The sequence below is a fragment of the Bubalus bubalis genome, chromosome 6 (genome assembly GCF_019923935.1).
Source record: "Bubalus bubalis isolate 160015118507 breed Murrah chromosome 6, NDDB_SH_1, whole genome shotgun sequence".
NCBI classification, from domain to species: domain Eukaryota; kingdom Metazoa; phylum Chordata; class Mammalia; order Artiodactyla; family Bovidae; genus Bubalus; species Bubalus bubalis.
In genome coordinates this window covers 43,602,014-43,625,443 of record NC_059162.1, presented here as the reverse complement: position 1 = coordinate 43,625,443, position 23,430 = coordinate 43,602,014, and the positions used below count along the sequence as shown (strand labels likewise).

At 37.1% G+C, this 23,430-nt stretch overlaps 1 protein-coding gene across 4 annotated transcripts in view; it reads right to left on the bottom strand.

Annotated features, from left to right (window-relative positions):
• Positions 1-2,570: 2,570 nt before the first annotated feature.
• Positions 2,571-23,430, bottom strand: part of FRRS1 (ferric chelate reductase 1) — a 52,833-nt gene continuing 31,973 nt past the window's right edge. For 3 of the 4 annotated variants that reach the window (XM_025288217.3, XM_044944649.2, XM_044944648.2), the window contains exons 9-16: positions 15,237-15,350; positions 13,570-13,682; positions 10,722-10,808; positions 6,302-6,399; positions 5,997-6,055; positions 4,725-4,868; positions 3,537-3,598; positions 2,571-3,452 (exon numbers count right to left, since the gene is read on the bottom strand). In XM_025288217.3, coding sequence (XP_025144002.1) covers positions 3,360-3,452; positions 3,537-3,598; positions 4,725-4,868; positions 5,997-6,055; positions 6,302-6,399; positions 10,722-10,808; positions 13,570-13,682; positions 15,237-15,350 — 770 coding nt within the window. In that variant the 3' untranslated portion in view covers positions 2,571-3,359. The remainder of the gene's footprint in view (positions 3,453-3,536; positions 3,599-4,724; positions 4,869-5,996; positions 6,056-6,301; positions 6,400-10,721; positions 10,809-13,569; positions 13,683-15,236; positions 15,351-23,430) is intronic. The other variant, XM_044944650.2, reaches the window with a different exon arrangement.

The window sequence follows — 23,430 nt, the reverse complement described above, 5'->3', positions numbered from 1 at the left end:
ATAGAAAGCCCAGAGATAAATCCACGCACATATGGACACCTTATCTTTGACAAAGGAGGCAAGAATATACAATGGATTAAAGACAATCTCTTTAACAAGTGGTGCTGGGAAATCTGGTCAACCACTTGTAAAAGAATGAAACTAGAACACTCTCTAACACCATACACAAAAATAAACTCAAAATGGATTAAAGATCTAAACATAAGACCAGAAACTATAAAACTCCTAGAGGAGAACATAGGCAAAACACTCTCCAACATATATCACAGCAGGATCCTCTATGACCCATCTCCCAGAATATTGGAAATAAAAGCAAAAATAAACAAGTGGGACCTAATTAAACTTAAAAGCTTCTGCACAACAAAGGAAACTATAAGCAAGGTGAAAAGACAGCCTTCAGAATGGGAGAAAATAATAGCAAATGAAGCAACTGACAAACAACTAATCTCAAAAATATACAAGCAACTCCTACAGCTCAATTCCAGAAAAAAACTTACTTTTATCTTATAGAAGAATCCATCTTGAAGAACAAAATCCATGGCTTTGCTATTAGGGGCAACATGGTTTAAAATATAAAGGCATTTAGTTTAATAATCACTCCTATAAAAAGATATCTTTTTTCAAAAACAGGTTGTTTATAACAAAAACATGAAGGAAAATTGAGAGGAGTAAAGATTAGGCATTTTGGAGACTTCCTTGGTGGCTAAGACTTTATGCACCTGAAGCAGGGGCCCCAGGTTCAATCCCTGGTCAGGGAGCTATATCCCTCATGCCACAATTAAAAAAAAAAAAAAAAAAAAGTCCTTCATTCCACAAATGAAGATCGAAAATCCTGTGTGCTACAACAAAGACCCTATGCAGCCAAATAAATAAATAAATAAAAATAATATGTATTAGACTATTGGAGCACAGAGATGCCATACTTATTTAAAAAAAAAAAAAGAATAGGCATTTTCGATTTGTAGAGATCAACCATTCATAAGCAGAAGAATCATATATTTGATATTAATGAAAAGGTTTGTTGGTCTACTAAAATTACATGGTAAAGACTTCTTTGGACAACTCTGTTCGTCAATTGATATCTCCAGTGTCAACAGACAAAATTAGTGAAAAAGAAAAGTAAAACAGGTTAGCCTAAGCAATGGAAATCCAGTAAGATTATGTAGTTGAAAACCAAACACACCAAGGTTCATCTTTTCCTTAAACAAATCTTTCCTTGTCAAATGTAATTTATTAACCTTTAAGCCCCTCATAATTGAAAATTAGAGAAAAACATTTTAGTATACATTTAAATTTCTATGTGTGTGTGCTCATTTGCTCAGTCGTGTCCAACTCTGTGATCTATATATTTTTTTAAATGCTTTAAATGTGTATGCATGGGTGTTCAGTCACTTTAGTCATGTCCAACTCTGCAACCATAGGGACAGTAGCCCACCAGGCTCTTCTGTCCATGGGATTTCCCAGACAAGAATATTGGAGTGGGTTGCCATACCTCCTCCTGGGGATCTTCCTGACCCAGGAATCAAACCTAAGTCTCCTGCATTACAGGCGAATTCTTTACCACTGAGCCAATAAAAAGGGATGCTCACTCAGTCGTGTCCAACTCTTTGCGGTCCCATGGACTGTAGCCCACCAGGCTCTTCTGACCACGGAATTCTCTAGGCAAGAATACTGGAGTGGATTGCCATTTTTTTAACTCCAGGGGATCTTCCAACCCAGGGATCAGATGCAAGTCTCTTGCATCTCCTGCACTGCATGCAGATTCTTTACCACTGAGCCACCTGGGAATCCCTACGCTTTTATATAAAGACATTCAAAAAGAAAGCATAGACTGTAAGTAGCCCGACACTTATAGAACATGAACACATAAACATCACATCTCAAACCCTAAGCTACTTATGATAAACACCTACATAAAGGACAAAAACATATCATTTTACCCAGAAAAAGGTGTAAGATACACCACTGAGGCTATTACTTATACCAGATAGAATTTAGGTCCTTGGACCAATCGTATTTTTTTTTTAACATAAAAAAGTTTAAACTATGCTTCCCTAAACTTTTTATTTTAAGAATATAGAGTTTTGCTTGTTTTATCTATCTAAGATAGTTATGTTCATTTGTTACCAGGTCACAGAAATGTAAACAGAAGTATCAAACAATGGTTTATTAAATAACATGGTTAGAAAACAAAATAGAACCAGAAAATAACAACATTGGTCCCTAATTTCAATTCTAACCTATAACTGTGATCATTCCCTCAAAGGCAGAAATTTTTCAAATAAATATTAAGAACTGGTGAATTTTAAGGGGTATGCCACCCCGAGATATTAAGTACTGAAAATGAATCACCACAAGGAAACAGGAACAAAGTAGCAGTGTTACGGTGCCACCCACTGGCTAGAAATCCCCATAGCAAATATGAGAGCCAATCATAAAAGAGAAATTATTGAAATAGGAAGGCAAATAATATTGATGATTCTAATTCATGGTTAGTACCAGAAACTTCTAACAAAACAGAATCATCCGTATTATTTTATTAGCACAAAGAAAGAGAGTAACTCTTAAAATGCTAACAAGAAAGAATTTTATTAATTTTGAAATGCAAGTCTACAATCTCCAAAGACTAAGACTTTATCTCATAGTCAAAACAATTAACATATAAAATGTCATTTTAGCTCTGTAGCTAAATATATGAAGACAGTCAATCAAAAGATACACACGTGCATTTCACTGCTAAGAAAGAAATTATAATATTAAAAATATATTCAAATGTTAATGAAATGGTGTTAACCCCACTTTTACCTTTATCAGGGAAGTAACAAAATACATGAAACAAAGGACATGTCTTAAAAACTGGACTGAAAAATATGTTTCTCAAAAATTCTTAAGGAAAGGAGAAAGGGAAAAAGTCCTAAGAAAGACCATTCATAGAAACTAGTAAAAAATAAATGTTTTCTTTAAAGTACAACAGCACCATTAAGTCAAAAGATATTTACCTTAATACAGTCTCCATTTTGTCCTAATGACATCCTTTTGTTTTTCTAAAACAGTTCTTTTCTTAAATGCTAACATTCTTAAAATTTCAGCATAAAAAATATTTGAGTTACTTCTCCTCAAACACAACCTTCCCATTAAGACTCAGAATAATATATAAACCTTGACATCAGTTTATAGTCCATGGGACCCTACTGAATGTTGATCTCTAAAGACCAGATTTCAGAATTTCTCTATAGACATGATCTGATCTTCCCTAATTAGAATTCATGAATACATTCCAGGCAGTCAGGACAGGCATCACGTTTTTTGGCTTGATGGTGATTATCACCTGGTCTGCAAAAGCCAAGGTCTTCACTCACTCATAGACGGTTGATTGCAGACAAGAACATAGTGAGAAAAGTCAAATTCCCACAAACATAAATTGCTAACACCACCTTTTTAAAAACATAACCCTAAAAGAAAAAAAAAATGAGATATGAAAAAAGGAAACTCCGATCACTAAGGTTTGTGCCAATAAATAAGAAGAAAGAACTTACTTCTGCTTCAGCTGCGGTAAACGACTGGAGGATCTGAATTCTATCATCATCCAGTATTTCAACTGTCAAGAAGGAGAACAAAAGTTTGTAAGGCCAGTGGGTATGCAGGTAAACTCATTCTCAAAGAAAGCCCTGATTCGGAGCATTGGCCAGTTTCCAAGATGTACATTCTTGCATTTCAAGTGACCAAACGTGGCAAACTTCTTGCATATTTAAGGCTCTTACAAATCAGGTCAAGCTGGCTACAGCATACATGTGAAAGGACTTTTTTCTAGTCAGAGTTCTAACAATCCAAGTGTTAAATACATATATATTTTTTAAATAGCAAGCCATAATCTAGTGGTTATCAATAGTCCCTTTAGGGGTCAAACCCCACACAACATTGTAAATCAACTATACCAATCAAAAAAAAAAAAAAAAAGGACTCAAATCCTACGTATGTTACCCTATCAAGAGCCAGAAAATGGTAGGACAGTTTTTACTACTCAGTTCCAAAAAAGCTGCTGAGCACACACACTAGACAACAAAGAGGTTTTGTTTTTAGGAGGCCACCTTAGGACACAAAGGACAGTTAGCCTAGAAACCAGGCTAACATGTCACTGATTCTCTACTAATCTCTCCACTCCTAATGGCTACAGGTATCTTACCCTGCCTGGCACTGGGGCCAAAATGGGCCTTGCCACTAGAGAGCACTGGCAAAGTATTAAGTCCTTCTTATGTAGCACGCTGGTTAGCTAGCTATATATAATGCAGATGGCAACTTAAGTGATAGCACTCAGGAAGTCTGTTGAATAGGTAAAATTCATCTGCAGCTTCGCCCTGTGTTGACTATGGATGAGCATCTCATCTTCCTCTGTCTCAGGGGTCTCTCAGTTCCAGTCATTTAGGGCTCTCAGTTCATTCCAGCCCCACGTCAGAGCAGCATCCAAAGTAAAAAAGTACTTACAAAGAAGGCATCTTCCCTAAAAGCTTCCATCTTTTCCTTGCATTTTACTCACAAATTCTAATACTAATGAATATAAAAAACAAAGGCAGAAAATTTCCACTATTTTTATCATAGACTGAGTGATGGAAATAAATTTTTAGTAAGATACTATGTAAGAGTCAACCATTAGTGTTGAGAAACTTATTATATTCCAACAGTTTGTATAAAAGTGATTCTACAACACTGCTCTTTGAGCAGGTTACCTTTTCTAGAGAGTCGGTAAGCATGTATCTCCAGAATAATCTCTGTCCCAACATGCCAGGCTACAAATCCAATCATTGCATAGGTTTTCCATGGGCCAGGAAGATTCAGTCCTGGCAAATCCATTCCCAGGAACATTGCTGCCACTACATTTATAAGAAAATACACATGTTAAAATACAATTCAAGAGGTAACTATGTATGTGTGTGCATACATGTGTGAATTATATCAAGTGAAATATACTAAAAGAGTTTATGAGATGAATTACATTAATAATTAAGACCAAGTAGTTAATTTAGTCTTTATTGTAAGACTAGAAAGGCTAAGATGGGAAATTATAATTACAATCCACCAATTGTTAAGAAAGAGGTGCCCAAAGTTTTAAGTCTGCAATGTAGGAGGGGGGAAAAGTATGGAAGCCACTTCTGACTATACCTCCTCTTCCACGATTTCTATAGAACATAAAAATGTGAGGCAGGAGATCAGCTTAGGTATTTATCACATAAAGCATCACAAGGAAACATAGATGTAAAGAACAGACTTTTGGACTCAGTGGGAAAAGGGGAGGGTGGGATGATTTGAGAGAATAGCATTAAAACATATACATTATCATATGTAAAATAGATGGCCAGTGCAAGTTTGATGCATGAAGCAGGGCACCCAAAGCCAGTGCTCTGAGACAACCCAGAAGAATAGAGTGGGGATGGACCTGGGAGAGGGGTTCAGGATTGGGGGAGGGGAACACATATACACCGGTGGCCAATTCATGTTGATGTATGGTAAAAACCATCATAATATTGTAAAGTAATTATCCTCTATTAAAATTAATTAATTCATTTAAAAAATACTACAAAATCATACTTGACTTTTAAAAAACACCTTGCCCTGGAAGGTACCATTCCCAAGGAGAAAACCTGGAGACAGAGGGCTGGGTCCCCAAGCCCAATTCAGCCCAATCCATGACAGACCCTCAAGCTGAGCTGCTTATATGTTTGGTCATCAGCATAGCTTATTCTGCTGGCAAAGGCAAACACTAAAAAGAAGTCTTAAAAGGAGGGTTTTAAAGTCCTTTTTAAAACCTTGAAACTGAAATAATAGCTTAAATAGTTACCTCTAGAAATTGCTTTCTGGATTTCAATGCTTAAGACTGATTTCTCCTCAACAACCAATTACTCCAGTTACTAATGTATCTAAAAATCATTTAAGCCAAATTACAACTTGCAGTATAAACAATTGTCAATTATATATGAATAAGTGGCATCACAATTACTTACCTGCTATTATTCTAGCAGCTGTTCCCATACTCCAATGAGTCCAGTTAAACATTTGCCTTCTACCAAATAAAGAACCAGTCAGTATTCTTTAAAGTGATGGAACTACAATAAATTCCCAAGAGAATAAAAAGCATGTAATTTCCCTTATTGCTTAGGCATCAGCTATCTGAAATACATTTTAAAACCTTTTTAAGTAAATATAATTTAACACTGAATTTTATAAAATGCAAAAAAAAAAAAAAGAATTGGCTTGCCAATTAAGGATATCTACCTTAAGGGCATTAATAAATAAAGACTACAAGTACCTTGGGTCATGTAAAGGTGGTCTGAAAGCTGCCAAAAGAAGCTGAAGAACTGCTAAAACCATCACTATAAAACCAAGGTATGGGTGATAACCTGCATGCTGAACAAAGATATATCATTTTAATGGTATTAATCTTGCCCATCAAATCTGCAAATTAAAAATAATACACACAGAAGCAGTTTCTTAGGGCTTTTCTCTAGCCATAAACATTTAATAACAATAATAAACACTGTTCACTGAGTGTCTATGCCAGGCACATACTTTATACACATTATCACTAATGCTCACTCTGATGCCTAATGGTTAGTTATCAATATCCCACTTCCACAAACAAGGGAACTGAGGCTCAAGATGGTGAGTAATGTACCCAGGTCCACACAGTGCATAAATGGCTGTGATAGAATCCAATCACAGAATGCTGCACCCTTCCACCAGTATGTTAGATGACCACTAAAACCAGCACCAGAGAAGGCAATGGCACCCCACTCCAGTACTCTTGCCTGGAGAATCCCACGGACAAGGGAGCCTGGTGGGCTGCCGTCTATGGGATTGCACAGAGTCAGACACAACTGAAGCGACTTAGCAGCAGCAAAAGCAGCAGCAGTAGCAGCAACACCAGCACAGCCATTTGAAGCCCACCGAAGACTAGTTTTCATTTTAATACCAAAGAAAGGCAATGCCAAAGAGTGCTCAAAGTACTGCACAATTGCACTCATCTCACACATTAGTAAAGTAATGCTCAAAATTCTCCAAGCCAGGCTTCAGCAATACATGAACTGTGAAATTCCAGATGTTCAAGCTGGTTTTAGAAAAGGCAGAGGAACCAGAGATCAAACTGCCAACATCCGCTGGATCATTGAAAAAAACAAGAGAGTTCCAGAAAAACATCTATTTCTGCTTTATTGACTATGCCAAAGCCTTTGACTGTGTGGATCACAATACACTGTGGGAAATTCTGGAAGAGATGGGAATACCAGACCACCTGACCTGCCTCTTGAGAAACCTACATGCAGGTCAGGAAGCAACAGTTAGAACTGGACACGGAACAACAGACTGGTTCCAAATAGGAAAAGGAGTATGTCGAGGCTGTATATTGTCACCCTGTTTATTTAACTTCTATGCAGAGTACATCATGAGAAACACTAGGCTGGAAGAAGCACAAGCTGGAATCAAGATTGCCGGGAGAAATATCAATTACCTCAGATATGCAGATGACACCACCCTTATGGCAGAAAGTGAAGAGGAACTAAAAAGCCTCTTGATGAAAGTGAAAGAGGAGAGTGAAAAAGTTGGCTTAAACCTCCACATTCAGAAAACGAAGATCATGGCATCTGGTCCCATCACTTCATGGGAAATAGATGGGGAAACAGAGGAAACAGTGGCAGACTTTATTTGTGAGGCTCCAAAATCACTGCAGATGGTGAGTGTAGCCATGAAATTAAAAGACGCTTACTCCTTGGAAGGAAAGTTATGACCAACCTAGATAGCATATTCAAAAGCAGAGACATTACTTTGCCAACATAGGTCTGTCTAGTCAAGGCTATGGTTTTTCCAGTGGTCATGTATGGATGTGAGAGTTGGACTGTGAAGAAAGCTGAGTGCCGAAGTATTGATGCTTTTGAACTGTGGTGTTGGAGAAGACTCTTGAGAGTCCCTTGGACTGCAAGGAGATCCAACCAATCCATTCTAAAGGAGATCAGCTCTGGGATTCCTTTGGAAGGAAAGATGCTAAAGCTGAACCTCCAGTACTTTGGCCACCTCATGCGAAGAGTTGACTCATTGGAAAAGACTCTGATGCTGGGAGGGATTGCGGGCAAGAGGAGAAGGGGATGACAGAGGATGAGATGGCTGGATGGCATCACCGACTCGATGAACGTGAGTCTGAGTGAACTCCAGGAGTTGGTGATGGACAGGGAGGCCTGGTGTGCTGCAATTCATGGGGTCGCAGAGTCGGACACGACTGAGCAACTGAACTCAACTGAATAAAAAACAGTAATAGCAGTGACAAAATTATTTTGTTTAGAATGTTCCAGGAACTCTTTTAAGTGCATTCAGTTAATTAAATATCAACCCTCAGAAAGCCTATGAGATAGATACTCTATTATCTTCATTTGAGTAAACTGAGGGACAGAGAAGTTAAGTAACTTGCCCAAGATGTCTCAGGTAATCAGTGATGACTGCTGCTAAGTCATTTCAGTCGTGTCCGACTCTGTGAGACCCCATAGACAGCAGCCCACCAGGCTCCCCCATCCCTGGGATTCTCCAGGCAAGAACACTGGAGTGGGTTGCCATTTCCTTCTCCAATGCATGAAAGGGAAAAGTGAAAGTGAAGTCTCTCAGTCGTATCAGACTCTTAGCGACTCTATGGACTGCAGCCCACCAGGCTCCTCCACCCATGGGATTTTCCAGGCAAGAGTACTGGAGTGGGGTGCCATTGCCTTCTCTGATCAGTGATGACATGAGGATTCAAATCCAAGGGTCCAGCTATAGAGTTATGCTTTTTACCTTTTACCACCCTTGTCATAACTATGAAGACTACAAGCTACGAAGTTTATAAAGTAAGCATTACACTTGTCGCAAGTACCTGGAGAAAATAAAGTCCCAATGTCTCAAGTCATATCAGAAAATCTTCATAATTTCCTTTAAAAAATAGGTTGACCAGTCTAAAAATACTTAAAAAGCAGAAAGGAGATTTCCTAGTAATATCTATGACCCAAGATTCATCCATATTTACCCTTTTGGCAACAGCCCAAATTGAAATATCAAATTTTGATATCAAAATTTAACTGGCTGTTAAACTAGAAGAGTATACTGGAAACTCAGACTCTGACCTTAGGTACATCTCTGATTCTCAGTAAGCCTCATTCATTCATTTGATAAATATTTACTGACATGTCACATACCAGAATCTGATCTGAGTGTTATAGATACACTAACAAACATACCCATAAATATCCCATCTCTCACAGAGTTCACATACTAGTGTGAGAAGACAAAAGAAAAAATACATTATTTAAGTAAATTATATTAAATTACATAAAGTAAACTTTTCTTTAGAAAAAAAAAAGTAGAGCACAGCAGAGCTCTTTGAGAAACTATGATTTAAGCAAAGACTTGCAGAAGGTAAGGGAGTAGAGGACACATGACCTAGGAAAAAGAAAGAATCTTTGTAAAGACTACAAATCAGTAACATGCTGAGAATTAGCCAAATATGAAATTAAATGAGCTAAGGTTGAGGAAAGGAAGAGGAGACCAATCCAGAGAGTAACTGGGAACCAGTTATAGAGGACTTTAGCTTTAACTTGGGGTAAAACTGAGACATTGCCAGTCCAGGTTCGATGCACGATACTGGATGCTTGGGGCTGGTGCACTGGGATGACCCAGAGGGATGGAATGGGGAGGGAGGAGGGAGGAGGGTTCAGGATGGGGAACACATGTATACCTGTGGCGGATTCATTTTGATATTTGGCAAAACTAATACAGTTATGTAAAGTTTAAAAATAAAATAAAATTAAAAAAAAAAAAAGAAACCAGTTTGGGGCATAGGAATGATATAATCTGATTTACATTTTTAAAAAAATCACTCTGCTTCTTGATTGAAAACAGATTTCACATGGGCAAGGGTTGAAGTAGAGAGACCAATTAGGTACCTATTGTAACAATTCAGGCAAAAAGATGATGTTGGCTCAAATCAACAGAGTAGTACCAGTGATGGTTAAAAGTGCTTTTATTTGACATGTATTGCCAATGGGATTCCCTGATGGAATTGCACAGGGTGTGCAAGAGAACAGAGTTAAGAATAATTCCAAGGTTTTGGCCCAAGAAGGGAACTGCTTGAGATGTCTTGGACACACAAGTTGAGTTTCTGAGTAGCCAGCTGGATGTGTGAGTCTCCAAGTCAGGGTAAAGGTCTAAACTTGAGATCCACATTTGAGAATAAGCCTCCATTTCTTCTTTAATGACACGGGATTATCATCAGTAACGACTTTATTTGAAGTTTAACTTTGAAAGCACATGTAAAGCACTTAGCACAGCTGCTCACATAGTAGGAGTACAATATTAACAGTGATAGTCACGGTATTAGAGAAAACCACTTAAAGTGTTCGTGTTCCTTAGATATCATGCTTTCAACTTTCACCATTCTATAGTGAGAAAACTCATTAAAGCTACATAGTATATAGTTAAAATTTGAGACTGTCTAAAAACACATTCCACTACCAAGTACTCTGCACTAATATTCTAACTCCATCCCTGATACCAACCATGTGAAACACTCATCAGATGATTCAAAAAGGAGAGAAAGAGGGACATGAAGATATATCTTTTCATGCATCATTTGAGAAAAAAAGCAGCAATCTCCTTTGGCAACAAAATGAATTTTAAAGATATAATAAAAAACATTCTGTGTAAGATCTACTTACCCAGTTCCAGCCTCCTCTGTAAATAAAAGGCAGAAGGAAAGCAATAAAGGTGAGGGCAGAAGTAGTGAGCATGAGAGTTCGATGCACCTGCAAGAGTGAAATGACAAATGAGAAGAGAGCGAACACGAAAGAGAAAGAAGCTGGTGTAACCATGAAGATCACGGGCTGAGATCCACAGAAGGTACCCATTCAGTTGACATCTAACCACAGTTTGTTGTCAGTTTAAAAAAAATCTTACTATACCATTGAACTTTAAAGAAAAGTCTAAGCTGCCAACCTCATCACTCAAAAGCATCTGCCAAGACTTCACCTGCACAGAACAGCGGGAATGGATATTTTCACACACAGAGAGCACCTACCTGCCAAACTCATTTCCTTCCAAACACATTTATTAAGTTCCACCACCAAGCAAACTGGTTACATACAATGAAACTGCAAGGAAACAGAAAGTTCTGTTTCCTGGGGAGCTTGGGATTTAACTGCGCAGATAAGAGAAACATATTTGAAATGTATAATTTATTATTCAAACAAGGAGAATACTGAGAGTGAAAATGGGCACTGATACTGGATTATTCCAGGATAACTGGTGCAAACGAAAACTACCCCAGAGAATGTAGGACCTATGGTCACTAAATATAGTATAAATATACACACATATATAGTCACCAGAAAGTAGGACCTATAGTCAGGCAATGTGTGCAGATATTATAGCTTTTGAAGACAGTGGAGGACTTGAACTGGTTGAAAGGGAGACAAAGAGTTTTCCAGTTGGGAATATCCACATGAGAAGAGGAAAAAGAGAGAGCGAACAATCAAAGGCAGAGACAGACAGGAGCAAGACATACGACAATCAGTAGTGAGAACAAATAAAACAGATTAACACTGCCAGCCAAAACTGAGAAATGATATTAGACAAGGTAAATCTTAAAAGCTACAAATTTATATGAAGTTTCAAGAATACCTTCTTCTAAAGTCAAAACTGTTACAATAAGCAATATTTTTTTCTACAAGCAGACATGCACATTCTATCTCAACACATATCTGTTGATCTTTCACTGTATACGCAAATATCCGTACTACATGACAAATGAAAGGTAAGGTTTGTTTTATTTTGTTTTGAGGGTTAGTTATTGATCCTTGCCCATGTTTCTATTAAAAGACTGCCTCCTCATCCCCCAGGGAAGGGACAGCATGAAAAAGGACACTTTCAATTTCTCTTCCCACCTACACAGGAAATACATCATCTTGACTGATGAGTCAAGGCTGTGTATTGTCACCCTGCTTATTTAACATGCAGAGTACATCATGAGAAATGCTGGGCCAGATGAAGCACAAGCTGGCATCAAGATTGCTGGGAGAAGTATCAATAACCTCAGATATGCAGATGACACCACCCTGATGGCAGAAAGTGAAGATGAACTAAAGAGCCTCTTGATGAAAGTGAAAGAGAAGAGTGAGAAAGTTGGCTTAAAACTCAACATTCAGAAAACTAAGATCATGGTATCTGGTCCCATCACTTCATGGGAAATAGATGGGGAAACAGTGGAAACAGTGTCAGACTTTATTTTTGGGGGCTCCAAAATCACTGCAGATGGTGACTGCAGCCATGAAATTAAAAGATGCTTGCTCCTTGGAAGAAAAGTTATGACCAACCTAGATAGCATATTCAAAAGCAGAGGCATTACTTTGCCAACAAAGGCCCATCTAGTCAAAGCTATGGTTTTTCCAATAGTCAGGTATGGATGTGAGTGTTGGACTATAAAGAAAGCTGAGCGCTGAAGAATTGATGCTTTTGAACTGTGGTGTTAGAGAAGACTCTTGAGAGTCCCTTGGACTTCAAGGAGATCCAACCAGTCCATCCTAAAGATCCGTTCTGGGTGTTCATTGGAAGGACTGATGTTGAAGCTGAAACTCCAGTACTTTGCCCACCTGATGCGAAGAGCTGACTCATTGGAAAAGACCCTGATGCTGGGAAAGATTGAAGGTGGGAGGAGAAGGGGACAACAGAGGATGAGATGGTTGGATGGTATCACTGACTTGATAGACATGAGTTTGAGTAAACTCCGGGAGTTGGTGATAGACAGGGAGGCCTGGCATGCTGCAGTCCATGAGGTCACAAAGAGTCGGACACGACTAAGCAACTGAACTGAACTGACTGATGAGCGAGGGATTGCTTAACCTTCACTAGCCCATCAACCAGAGGACAGACCACTGCTTTGCAGCATAGTGAGCAACCACTGTTTCTTTCTTCTGCTTTGCTGCCTTCCTGGGCTTTCCTGATTGCTCAGCTGATAAAGAACCCACCTGTCAATGCAGGAGATGCAAGAGATGCAGGTTTGATCCCTGGGTCAGGAAGATCCCCTGGAGAAGGAAATGATAACCTGCTCCAATTTTCTTGCCTGGAGAATCCCCATGGACAGAAGAGCCTGGTGGGCTACCAGTCTATGAGGTCGCAGAAAGTCAGACAAGACTGAGCATGCATGCACTGCCTTCTTGGACCCATCTGTACTCAGTGCAGTGGGTGAATGCTCTTCTAATCTTCTTTTGCAACTAGACATGTAACTCAAGATCACGTTACATGCACTCAAGGTCTGTGTTCCAAAAAAACACACATGGTAATGATACATTCTCCAACTCAGCCTGATCCTTCATAAAGCTGTCTTTATTTTTATCTCCATCAAGTATCTTATGTCTATTCTCAGTTGGTTAGGAAACCAAAGGGCAAAGAGAGATTATAAGGATTCCAAAATTACAACTATAACCACCCAAAAATCCACTTAATTCATGTGTTTTCATGTTGCAACATTCAAGTAATACGGAAATTGCATTAAACTATTTCTCCACCTACCTGAAACCAAGCTGCATCACCAAATAAAGCCTTTGACCAAACAGGTTTGAAGAAGCGGGCAATCAGTACACCTACACTAACGGTGGTCATCCATGCCACAAACATTAAGGCACCTACGGGTGAGGAAATGCAATGGTTGACAGCACAATCTAATTAAGCTGTTTCTTAAATGACCAATCCAAATGCTTAGAAAATGTAAACAATCAACAAAAGACATTCAGCTGACATAATAAATACAAACTAAATATCAATGCTTTTACCACCACTACTACTTCTAATAGCCAACACTTTCAAAGCTCTTATGTCATGCCAGGCACTGTCTCCAAGTACTTTATGCATATTAATCTAACTGATCCTAACACCAATTCCTATAAAATATTTACAATTATTATTCCAGTTTTGCTATATGGGGAAGGAAACATAGAGAAGTTAAGTAACTTGCCCAAGGTTATAAGTCAGAATTTGAATCCAGTCTTTTTTTAATTAATTGTGCTCTTAATCATTATACTAATACAGCCTATCTATAGTTTTGTCAGAATCGTCTGACATTTTACTCCTAAAAATAATGGAAAACAAATAGGCACATTATTTCTGAATCCAATTACTGCTCAACTAGAGCTACTAGTAGAAGTGAAACAACAACAATAAAGATATTTTCAAGCTGTACTGAAACTCCCACTAGAATGGATAATTCTGAAGTATATAAAGGTAATATACCAATTAAGGAAAGTCCCCTGCCAGTATTAATATTTTATAAAAGTATAGTACAGTATACACTTACACTATTCTCCTATTTTTAACCTCATTTTTCAACAATAACTGGACTGCTTTTCAAATGAAATCAATTTTTACTCATACAACCAGAGTACATCAGAGCCTTATTTCTAGGCTGCTCTTCCAACTTGATTCCCTTCATTTTAAGTATGTGATACGTAATGATAGCACTGAGTTACTTTGTATACCCTCATATTCTTGGACATTGATCAGTTCTTCAACAACAGCAACAAAATTGACATCTCTGAAACCAAGTGAAAGTGTTAGTTGCTCAGTTGTGTCTGACTCTGTGCGACCCCATATGGTCTATAACCTGCCAGGCTCCTCCGTCCATGGGATTCTCCAGGCAAGAATACTGGAGTGGGTTGCCATTCCCTTCTCCAGGGGATCTTCCCAACTCAGGAATCAAACTCAGGTCTCCAGTATTGCAGGCAGATTATTTACCATATAAGCCACCAGGGAAGCTTTGAAACCAAACTACTGTTATAATTAAACAATCACAATCTACTAATTTATTACCATTTATTTTAATAAATGGCATAATTAAAGTCTCATAAAAGTTAATTCACCCAATAATACTCAATCCTGGCTGCAATTAGAAATAACTAGTGTACTTTTTAAAAATTCTATTGATAAATGCCTTAACAACTCCACTGGTGATTTTAATATACGTCAGGGTTAAAACCACTGAAATATCCCTACTCTCTTTTTGTGAAAAAATAGCAAACATTAAGATAGATTATGCTACCTGCAAATGTTGTTGCCTAAACTTAGAAGAATTATGGATATTTGCTAAATTGTGCCTGTTATCCTTCTCAATCTAGCCAGCATTAAATTTATCCCACAAAGTTAAGTTTATTCCACAAAGTAGTAATAATATACGTGTAACTTACCATGAACCTTCAGAAGGAGTAAAGAATGGGATCCTCCTATGTTCTTTGGATTGCCTGTCACATTGTATTTTTCATATGTAATCAAAGGTTGCTGAGAATGCTTATGAATTCGACCTGAAATTTTTTAAGAAAATGAAGATGAATTACTTTCTCAGGAGAGAAGGAATGGAGAGACAATGACATGGCTTGAAAACAAAATTTCTTAAGGTAATAAAAAATAAATTTCAGTAGAGATGATATATACTATTATATACTGATATTATATTAATATGCAACATGTATTAATATAATATTAATATATAGCCTTAATATATTATAATAATATTCATTATTTATAAAATAAAATCTATAATGTATAGAATTATTCCAGCTAGTTTGTTTATGTTGCTATGAATGGATGTGTGTCCATTCTGGGAATCGATCCTTCAGAAATATTCCCTTTTTAACCAAAGATATATATACAAGAATGTTCATAGAAACATTTCTTTACACTGGCCATACAAATTCAATTAAGCTAAATGTCCATCATTAGAAGAATGAGTAAACAAATTATGGAACATACATAATTTTTAGAATACAAGTGTCAAAAAGAATTAAAATAATTAAGAAATTTGATATGGTATGAATCTTTGTCTCAAGTAAGTATTAGACCACAGACTACACTTCAATGACTTCCAAAAAGAAATATGTTTACAAGTTATTTACCTAACTAAAATTAAGCAAAATAAAAATTAACAAAAGAAAGCTAGGAAAAAGTGGTCCAGCTAGATACTTATAAAACTCTTCTAAATAATCCTTAGGATACATAGGAAGTCAAAACTAAAATTACAAACCTTTTTAAACAAATAACAATGAAGGCACTTTATATCAAAACACAGGTGATATAATCAAGGTACTATTCAAAAGTTTTTAATCATTCTAAAGCATTCTCTTAAAAAAATTTAAGAAGACTTTGAAGTAAATAATTTAATTAAAGATGCATTTAAAACTACAAAACATAGCCTAGGAAACCAGAAAAGAAGGTGGATTAAAAATAAACGAATGAAATTAACAAACTAATAAGTCTAAAAATGAGAAAAATTAATTCTGTAAAAGCCAATAAAATTGAGTTTTTGATAAATCTGACCACAAGATTAAAAAAAATCACAAACAATATTAGAAATGAAAACAATGACATAGCTGCTGATATGAAGATATTCCTTAAAATTATATAAAAACGGTATATACAACTTTAAGTCAGCCAAAAATATTTCAAAATCTAACTGAAGTGGATGAATTTCTGAGAAAATCTAGAATTTCAAAAATTGATCAAAGTAGTAGCAAATCTGGAGAATAATAACAATAAAATTTTATTTAATTAGTCAAATATTTCCATCCCTAAGTCAGGCTGTTATGTGAATGAGTTCTATCATACAACTTTAAAATTTTTTTAACTTCAAAAATTCATGTTTATTTAAACTCTTCTTGAGTTCTTTCTATAAGATTAGCATAACACTGAAACCAACATGAGGCAGGCATGCACACACACAAAAACACACACACTCCCATAACCATACACCAAAAACATTTATGAATATAGATGCAAAAAGCTTAAATAAAATATTAGTGAATTATATTAATCTTAATTAAGGGAATAACAAGACATGGCCAAGCACTTCATCCCAGGAAAGTGAGAATTGTTCACTGTTCAGAAATATACAAAAGTAATGATAAACTGTCATGTCAGCTGCTGCCTAAAAGACAGAAGATGAAATTCAGCACACACCCATGACAAGAACTCTTTGTAAAGGTAGGAACAGAATATTTCCTAAACACAATAAAATATATCCCCCTGAAAAATACAATAAACATGACACAACACTGAATATTAGAAGCAATCCCATAAAAATCAGGAACAAGACAAGAATATTTGCCATATTACACTATCATTCCACACTTTTCTGGGAGAAGTAAGAAATGCAGTGAAACAAGAAAAGAAAGAAAATGAGGGCTACTAATATCATTATTTGCACAAAACACAATGTTTTATCTAGAAAATCCAAGATATTCATTTGGAAAACTAGCTGGCTACTTTCAAGATAAGCATTCAAAAATCAATAACTTTCCTAAACATCAACAAATTGAGAAAATGTAAGAAAAAAAATTCCATTCACAATAGTATGTATTAGAAATTTATAAAATACCTAGGAACAAGGTAACAAAAATAAATAAGCCCTATAGGAAGACATGAAGAATACTTCAGGATCCGAATCAATGCAACTTCCCAATATATTCCTGGATAGGAAGACTCAAAGATGTTGATTATCCCACAAATTAATCTAAAATTTCAATTCCAATCATAAACCCAATAAGATTTTTAATGAAGCTTGACAAATCATTTCTAAACTCTATCTAGAAGAGCAGATACACAAAGAGGAGGCAAGAATTCCTGAAAAAAGAAGGCTAGGAGGGGAATCATGCTTTATCAAAACTTACAACCTATTATTCAAACAGTACAGTAATAGACAAATAGATCAATGGAAGAATAAATTAGAAATAATGTGATTTACTGACAGAGTTTTAGTGTATGATAAAGAGCCTTTAGAAACAGAGGAAAAATGGACTGTTCAAAAACTAGTGTTTGGACACCTGGTTATTCATTTGGTGAATACAATTATATCATGTCTTGTTATACCAGAGAAGATCAGAGATAAAACAGAAAATGAGAAGTTTTTATAGTGAATACCTATAGACTAGTGTCAAGAAAAAGGAGACAATAGCTATCAGAAGTTACAAAAATGTCAAATAGAAGATAATGAAAAAAAAAAAACCTATTGAAAATGACAAGGAAGGCTCTGAAGAACCTAAAAATATTGGATTAGTACAGTGGTAGTATTAAAAACCAGATCACATTCTTAACAGCCTGAGAATCAAGTTGGAAGAAAAGTGTTTTAAAACTGAAGTAGAAGAAAAGTGTTTTAAACCTGAAGTACTATGGAGCCATGGACTAACATGAACTTAACCTTCATTAAAGCAGGAATCCATATAATTTTGGTGTTCCATTGCATGGCTCCATTATAAATTTGGTGTTTTGCCTTAAGGGACATTGAGTTCATGTTTAGCATCCTGATGGCTCAACAGTTAAGAATCTGCCTGCAATGCAGAGGATGCAAGTTCAATCCCCGGGTCAGGAAGATCCCATGGAAAAGGAAATGGCAACTCACTTCAGAATTCTTGCCTGGATAATCCCATGGACAGAGGAGCCTGGCAGTCTACAGTCCATAGGGTCACAAAGAGACAGACACAACCCAGCACATGCATACAATGCTTTCACTTCACTTCCTACAGTATTATTCCTAAATTGCCAAAATAACAGGTCATGTGATAATGGGGTCTCTACATTAATTATTTAAATTGGTAGATTTTCTCATTGTGAATAATTTATTCACGCAGATGAGTTCTGTCTTTCAGTTCAGACTCAGCATTTCACATGATGGCTTATTTCACAATAAGACAAAGGTTTCTGAGGGTAAAATAGCAGTTAGACCAAGGTTTTAAATGGATTTTACTAAATATGACAATACTTTTAACTCTCAATTATCTTTTCTTTGCTTCTGACCCCTTTTCCTAGGTGATTCCTCCCATTGTGGGTCATTACTCAAATTTTTCTTCTTATAGTAAAATATATATCTTGTTTCTTTTCATTGATCCAGTTTGTAAATGTGAGCTAAAAAAAAATCAGAATATATTTATATAAATAGAATAATTTATTTACAGAGAAGGTTTTTTTCCTCACTGACATTGTGTTATACATTAACTCCATTTGTTAATACTGTGCAAAACAACCTTGTTTTACAAGGGAATTGGGTAAACATTTATACCATTTTGTTCACTGCATTTAGTAGACATGAATGTTTAATAGTCATGTAATCATCGTGATTTAGTAACTTGGAAGAATAGCTATGACAAACCTACACAGGGTATTAAAAAGCAAAGACTTGGCAGAGAAAAGTCCGTATAGTCGAAGCTATGGTTTGACTTAGTTACTGAGCAACATGATGTAAAGAAATGTGACAATATTTAGGTATCTGCTTTCTGAATGTTTCAAACTGTAATCTACAATCACTGTTGATACCCAGAGAAGAGAATTAAATTTCCTGTGAAAAGGTAAGAAAAATAAAACACCTCAGCAGTTAGAAAAAGAACAGAAAGATAGCTATATGCCAGCTTAACACCAAATATGAGGATAACAAGAAAAATTAGTAGAAAATGAAAATCTGAAAAGTTATCTGAAATCTGAAAACATTAAGCAATTTCATCTGTATATTAATATTGATCACTTTTGCTGAATCACTTTTGGATGAAGTGATATATTTGGATGAAGAAACTGGTTAATTTTTGTTTTTGCTAATAATGTAGTGTCCTTTGGAGCTTAGCATAGTCTGTAAGAATCATCAGAAGCTTCTGATTCAGCATCACATTCCCTCTGACCTTCAGTCTGCATTACTAAACAATGTCTCCTGAGCTTGTCAAATTTGCCCAGGATGACCTTGTTCTATTTATGTTTACATGGGTTACAGAGATAATGATTGCTCTGAAAAATGGTTTCAGCCTCATAAAGTCTCACTGTTTTTAAGCAGAGTGCAGCATATAAGTGATCCACATACATATGACCAGACAACAAATGGACTGGAACAATGGACTGGTTCAAAACTGGGAAAGGAGACCATCAAGGCTGTATGTTGTCACCCTGTTTATTATTTAACTTATATGCAGAGTACATTACGTGAAATGCCAGGCTGGATGAATCACAAGCTGGAATCAAGATTGCCATCAGAAATATCAATGGCCTCCGATATGCAGATGATACCACTCCAATGGCAGAAAGTAAAGAGGAACTAAAGAACCTCTTGATAAGGGTGAAAGAGGAGAGTGAAAAAGCTGGCTTAAAACTTAACATTAAAAAACTAAGATTATGGCATCTGCTCCCATCACTTCATGGCAAGCAGATAGAGAAAAAGTGGAAACAGAGATAGACTTTATTTTCTTGGGCTCCAGAATCACTGAGGACGGTGACTGCAGCCATGAAATTAAAAGACGCTTGTTTGTTGGAGGAAAGCTATGATAAAGCTAGACAGCATATTAAAAAGCAAAAACATCACTTAGCCAACAAAGATCCACATAGTCAAAGCTATGGTTTTTTCAGTAGTCATGTATGGAGGTGAGAGATGGACCATAAAGAAAGCTGAGCATTGAAGAACTGATGCTTTCGAATTGTGGTATTGGAGAAAACTCCTGAGAGTCCCCTGACAGCATGGAGATCAAACCAGTCAGTCCTGAAGAAAACCAACCCTGAATATTCACTGGAAGGACTGATGCTGAAGTTGAAGCTCCAATACTTTGGCCACCTGATGCGAAGAGCTGATTCATTGAAAAAGACCCTGATGCTGGGAAAGGGCAGGAGAAGGGGGCAACAGAGGATGAGATGGTTGGATGACATCACTGACTCAATGGACATGAGTTTGAGCAAACTCCAGGAGATGGTGAAGGACAGGGAAGTCTGGTGTGCTGCAGTCCATGGGGTTGCGGAGTCGGACACAACTGAGCTACTAAACAACAACAAAAACAACGAAAGCAACAATGACCTGTGGGGGAACTGTATTTTGTTCAGGGGAAGTGAGAAATAGATTTAAGGACCTAGATCTGATAGACAGAGTGCCTGATGAACTATGGACAGAGGTTCGTGACATTGTACAGGAGATCGGGATCAAGACCATCCCCATGGAAAAGAAATACAAAAAAGCAAAATGGCTGTCTAGGGAGGCCTTACAAACAGCTGTGAAAAGAAGAGAAGCGAAAAGCAAAGGAGAAAAGGAAAGATATAAGCATCTGAATGCAGAGTTCCAAAGAATAGCAAGGAGAGATAAGAAAGCCTTCCTCAGCGATAATGCAAAGAAATAGAGGAAAACAACAGAATGGGAAAGACTAGAGATCTTTTCAAGAAAATTAGAGATACCAAGGGAATATTTCATGCAAAGACGGACTCAATAAAGGACAGAAATGGTATGGACCTAACAGAAGCAGAAGATATTAAGAATAGGTGGCAAGAAGACACAGAACTGTACAAAAAAGATCTTCATGACCAAGATAACCACGATGGTGTGATCACTCATCTAGAGCCAGTCATCGTGGAATATGAAGTCAAGTGGGCCTTAAGAAGCATCACTATGAACAGCGCCAGTGGAGATGATGGAATTCCGGTTGAGCTATTTCAAATCCTGAAAGATGATGCTGTGAAAGTGCTGCACTCAATATGCCAGCAAATTTGGAAAACTCAGCAGTGGCCACAGGACTGGAAAAGGTCAGTTTTCATTCCAATCCCAAAGAAAGGCAATGCCAAAGAATGCTCAAACTACCGCACAATTGCACTCATCTCACATGCTAGTAAAGTAATGCTCAAAATTCTCCAAGCCAGGCTTCACCAATACATGAACTGTGAACTTCCAGATGTTCAAGCTGGTTTTAGAAAAGGCAGAGGAACCAGAGATCAAATTGCCAACATCCGCTGGATCATGGAAAAGGAAGAGAGTTCCAGAAAAACATCTATTTCTGCTTTATTGACTATGCCAAAGCCTTTGACTGTGTGGATCACAATAAACTGTGGAAAATTCTGAAAGAGATGGGAATACCAGACCACCTGACCTGCTTCTTGAGAAACCTATATGCAGATCAGGAAGCAACAGTTAGAACTGGACATGGAACAACAGACTGGTTCCAAATAGGAAAAGGAATATGTCAAGGCTGTATATTGTCACCCTGCTTATTTAACTTATATGCAGAGTACATCATGAGAAACGCTGGGCTGGAAGAAGCACAAGCTAGAATCAAGATTGCCGGGAGAAATCTCAATAATCTCACATATGCAGATGACACCACCTTGATGGCAGAAAGTGAAGAGGAACTAGAAAGATTCTTGATGAAAGTGAAAGAGGAGAGTGAAAAAGTTGGCTTAAAGCTCAACATTCAGAAAACGAAGATCATGGCATCTGGTCCCAACACTTCATGGGAAATAGATGGGGAAACAGTGGAAACAGTGTCAGATTTTATTTTTCTGGGCTCCAAAATCACTGCAGATGGTAACTTCAGCCAGGAAATGAAAAGACGCTTACTCCTTAGAAGGGAAGTTATGACCAACCTAGATAGCATATTCAAAATCAAAGAAATTACTTTGCCAACAAAGGTCCGTCTAGTCAAGGCTATGGTTTTTCCTGTGGTCATGTATGGATGTGAGAGTTGCACTGTGAAGAAAGCTGAATGATGAAGAATTGATGCTTTTGAACTGTGGTGTTGGAGAAGACTGTTGAGAGTCCCTTGGACTGCAAGGAGATCCAACCAGTCCATTCTGAAGGAGATCAGCCCTGGGATTTCTTTGGAAGGAATGATGCTAAAGCTGAAACTCCAATATCTTGGCCACCTCATGCAAAGTGTTGACTCATTGGAAAAGACTCTGATGCTGGGAGGGATTAGGGGCAGGAGGAGAAGGGGACGACAGAGGATGAGATGGCTGGATGGCATCACCGACTCAATGGACATGAGTTTGGGTGAACTCCGGGAGTTGGTGATGGACAGGGAGGCCTGGCGTGCTGCCATTCATGGGGTCACAAAGAGTCGGACACCACTGAGCGACTGAACTGAACTGAACAAAGGAACTAAATAATAAATTCCCTGAACTGATAATGTCCAGGTTAGCTTGTTTTGTTTTGCAGTTTGGTTTTGTTGCTTTGCACTCTACCAGTTAAAAAAAAAAAAGTCTATGATTTATGTATATGTTTGTTAATAAACATATTCATGTACTATTGTTTTAATCTGTTTAACACTATTAAAATAGAAACTTTTAGTGAGATAAAATAAATCTAAATAGAAAGTTCTAGCTTGTTTTCTGTATCCCCTGGTCTATCTTACAATATGTACACCTTCGTTGGAAGAACACTGTCCTAGAGCACTAAGCTATCAAACCATGGTATACAGAACAATCCCCTGAAATGCTTGTTAAAATGCAGATTCCAAGCATAAACAACAGAGATTCAGTGAGTCTGGGATGAAGCTCAGGAATTTGCATTTCATCAGTCATTCCAGGTGGTTCTGAAGGAAGTTATTTGATCCCCACACTTTGGAAAATACCACAAAACATGATAGAGACTCTCCTTACCATGCC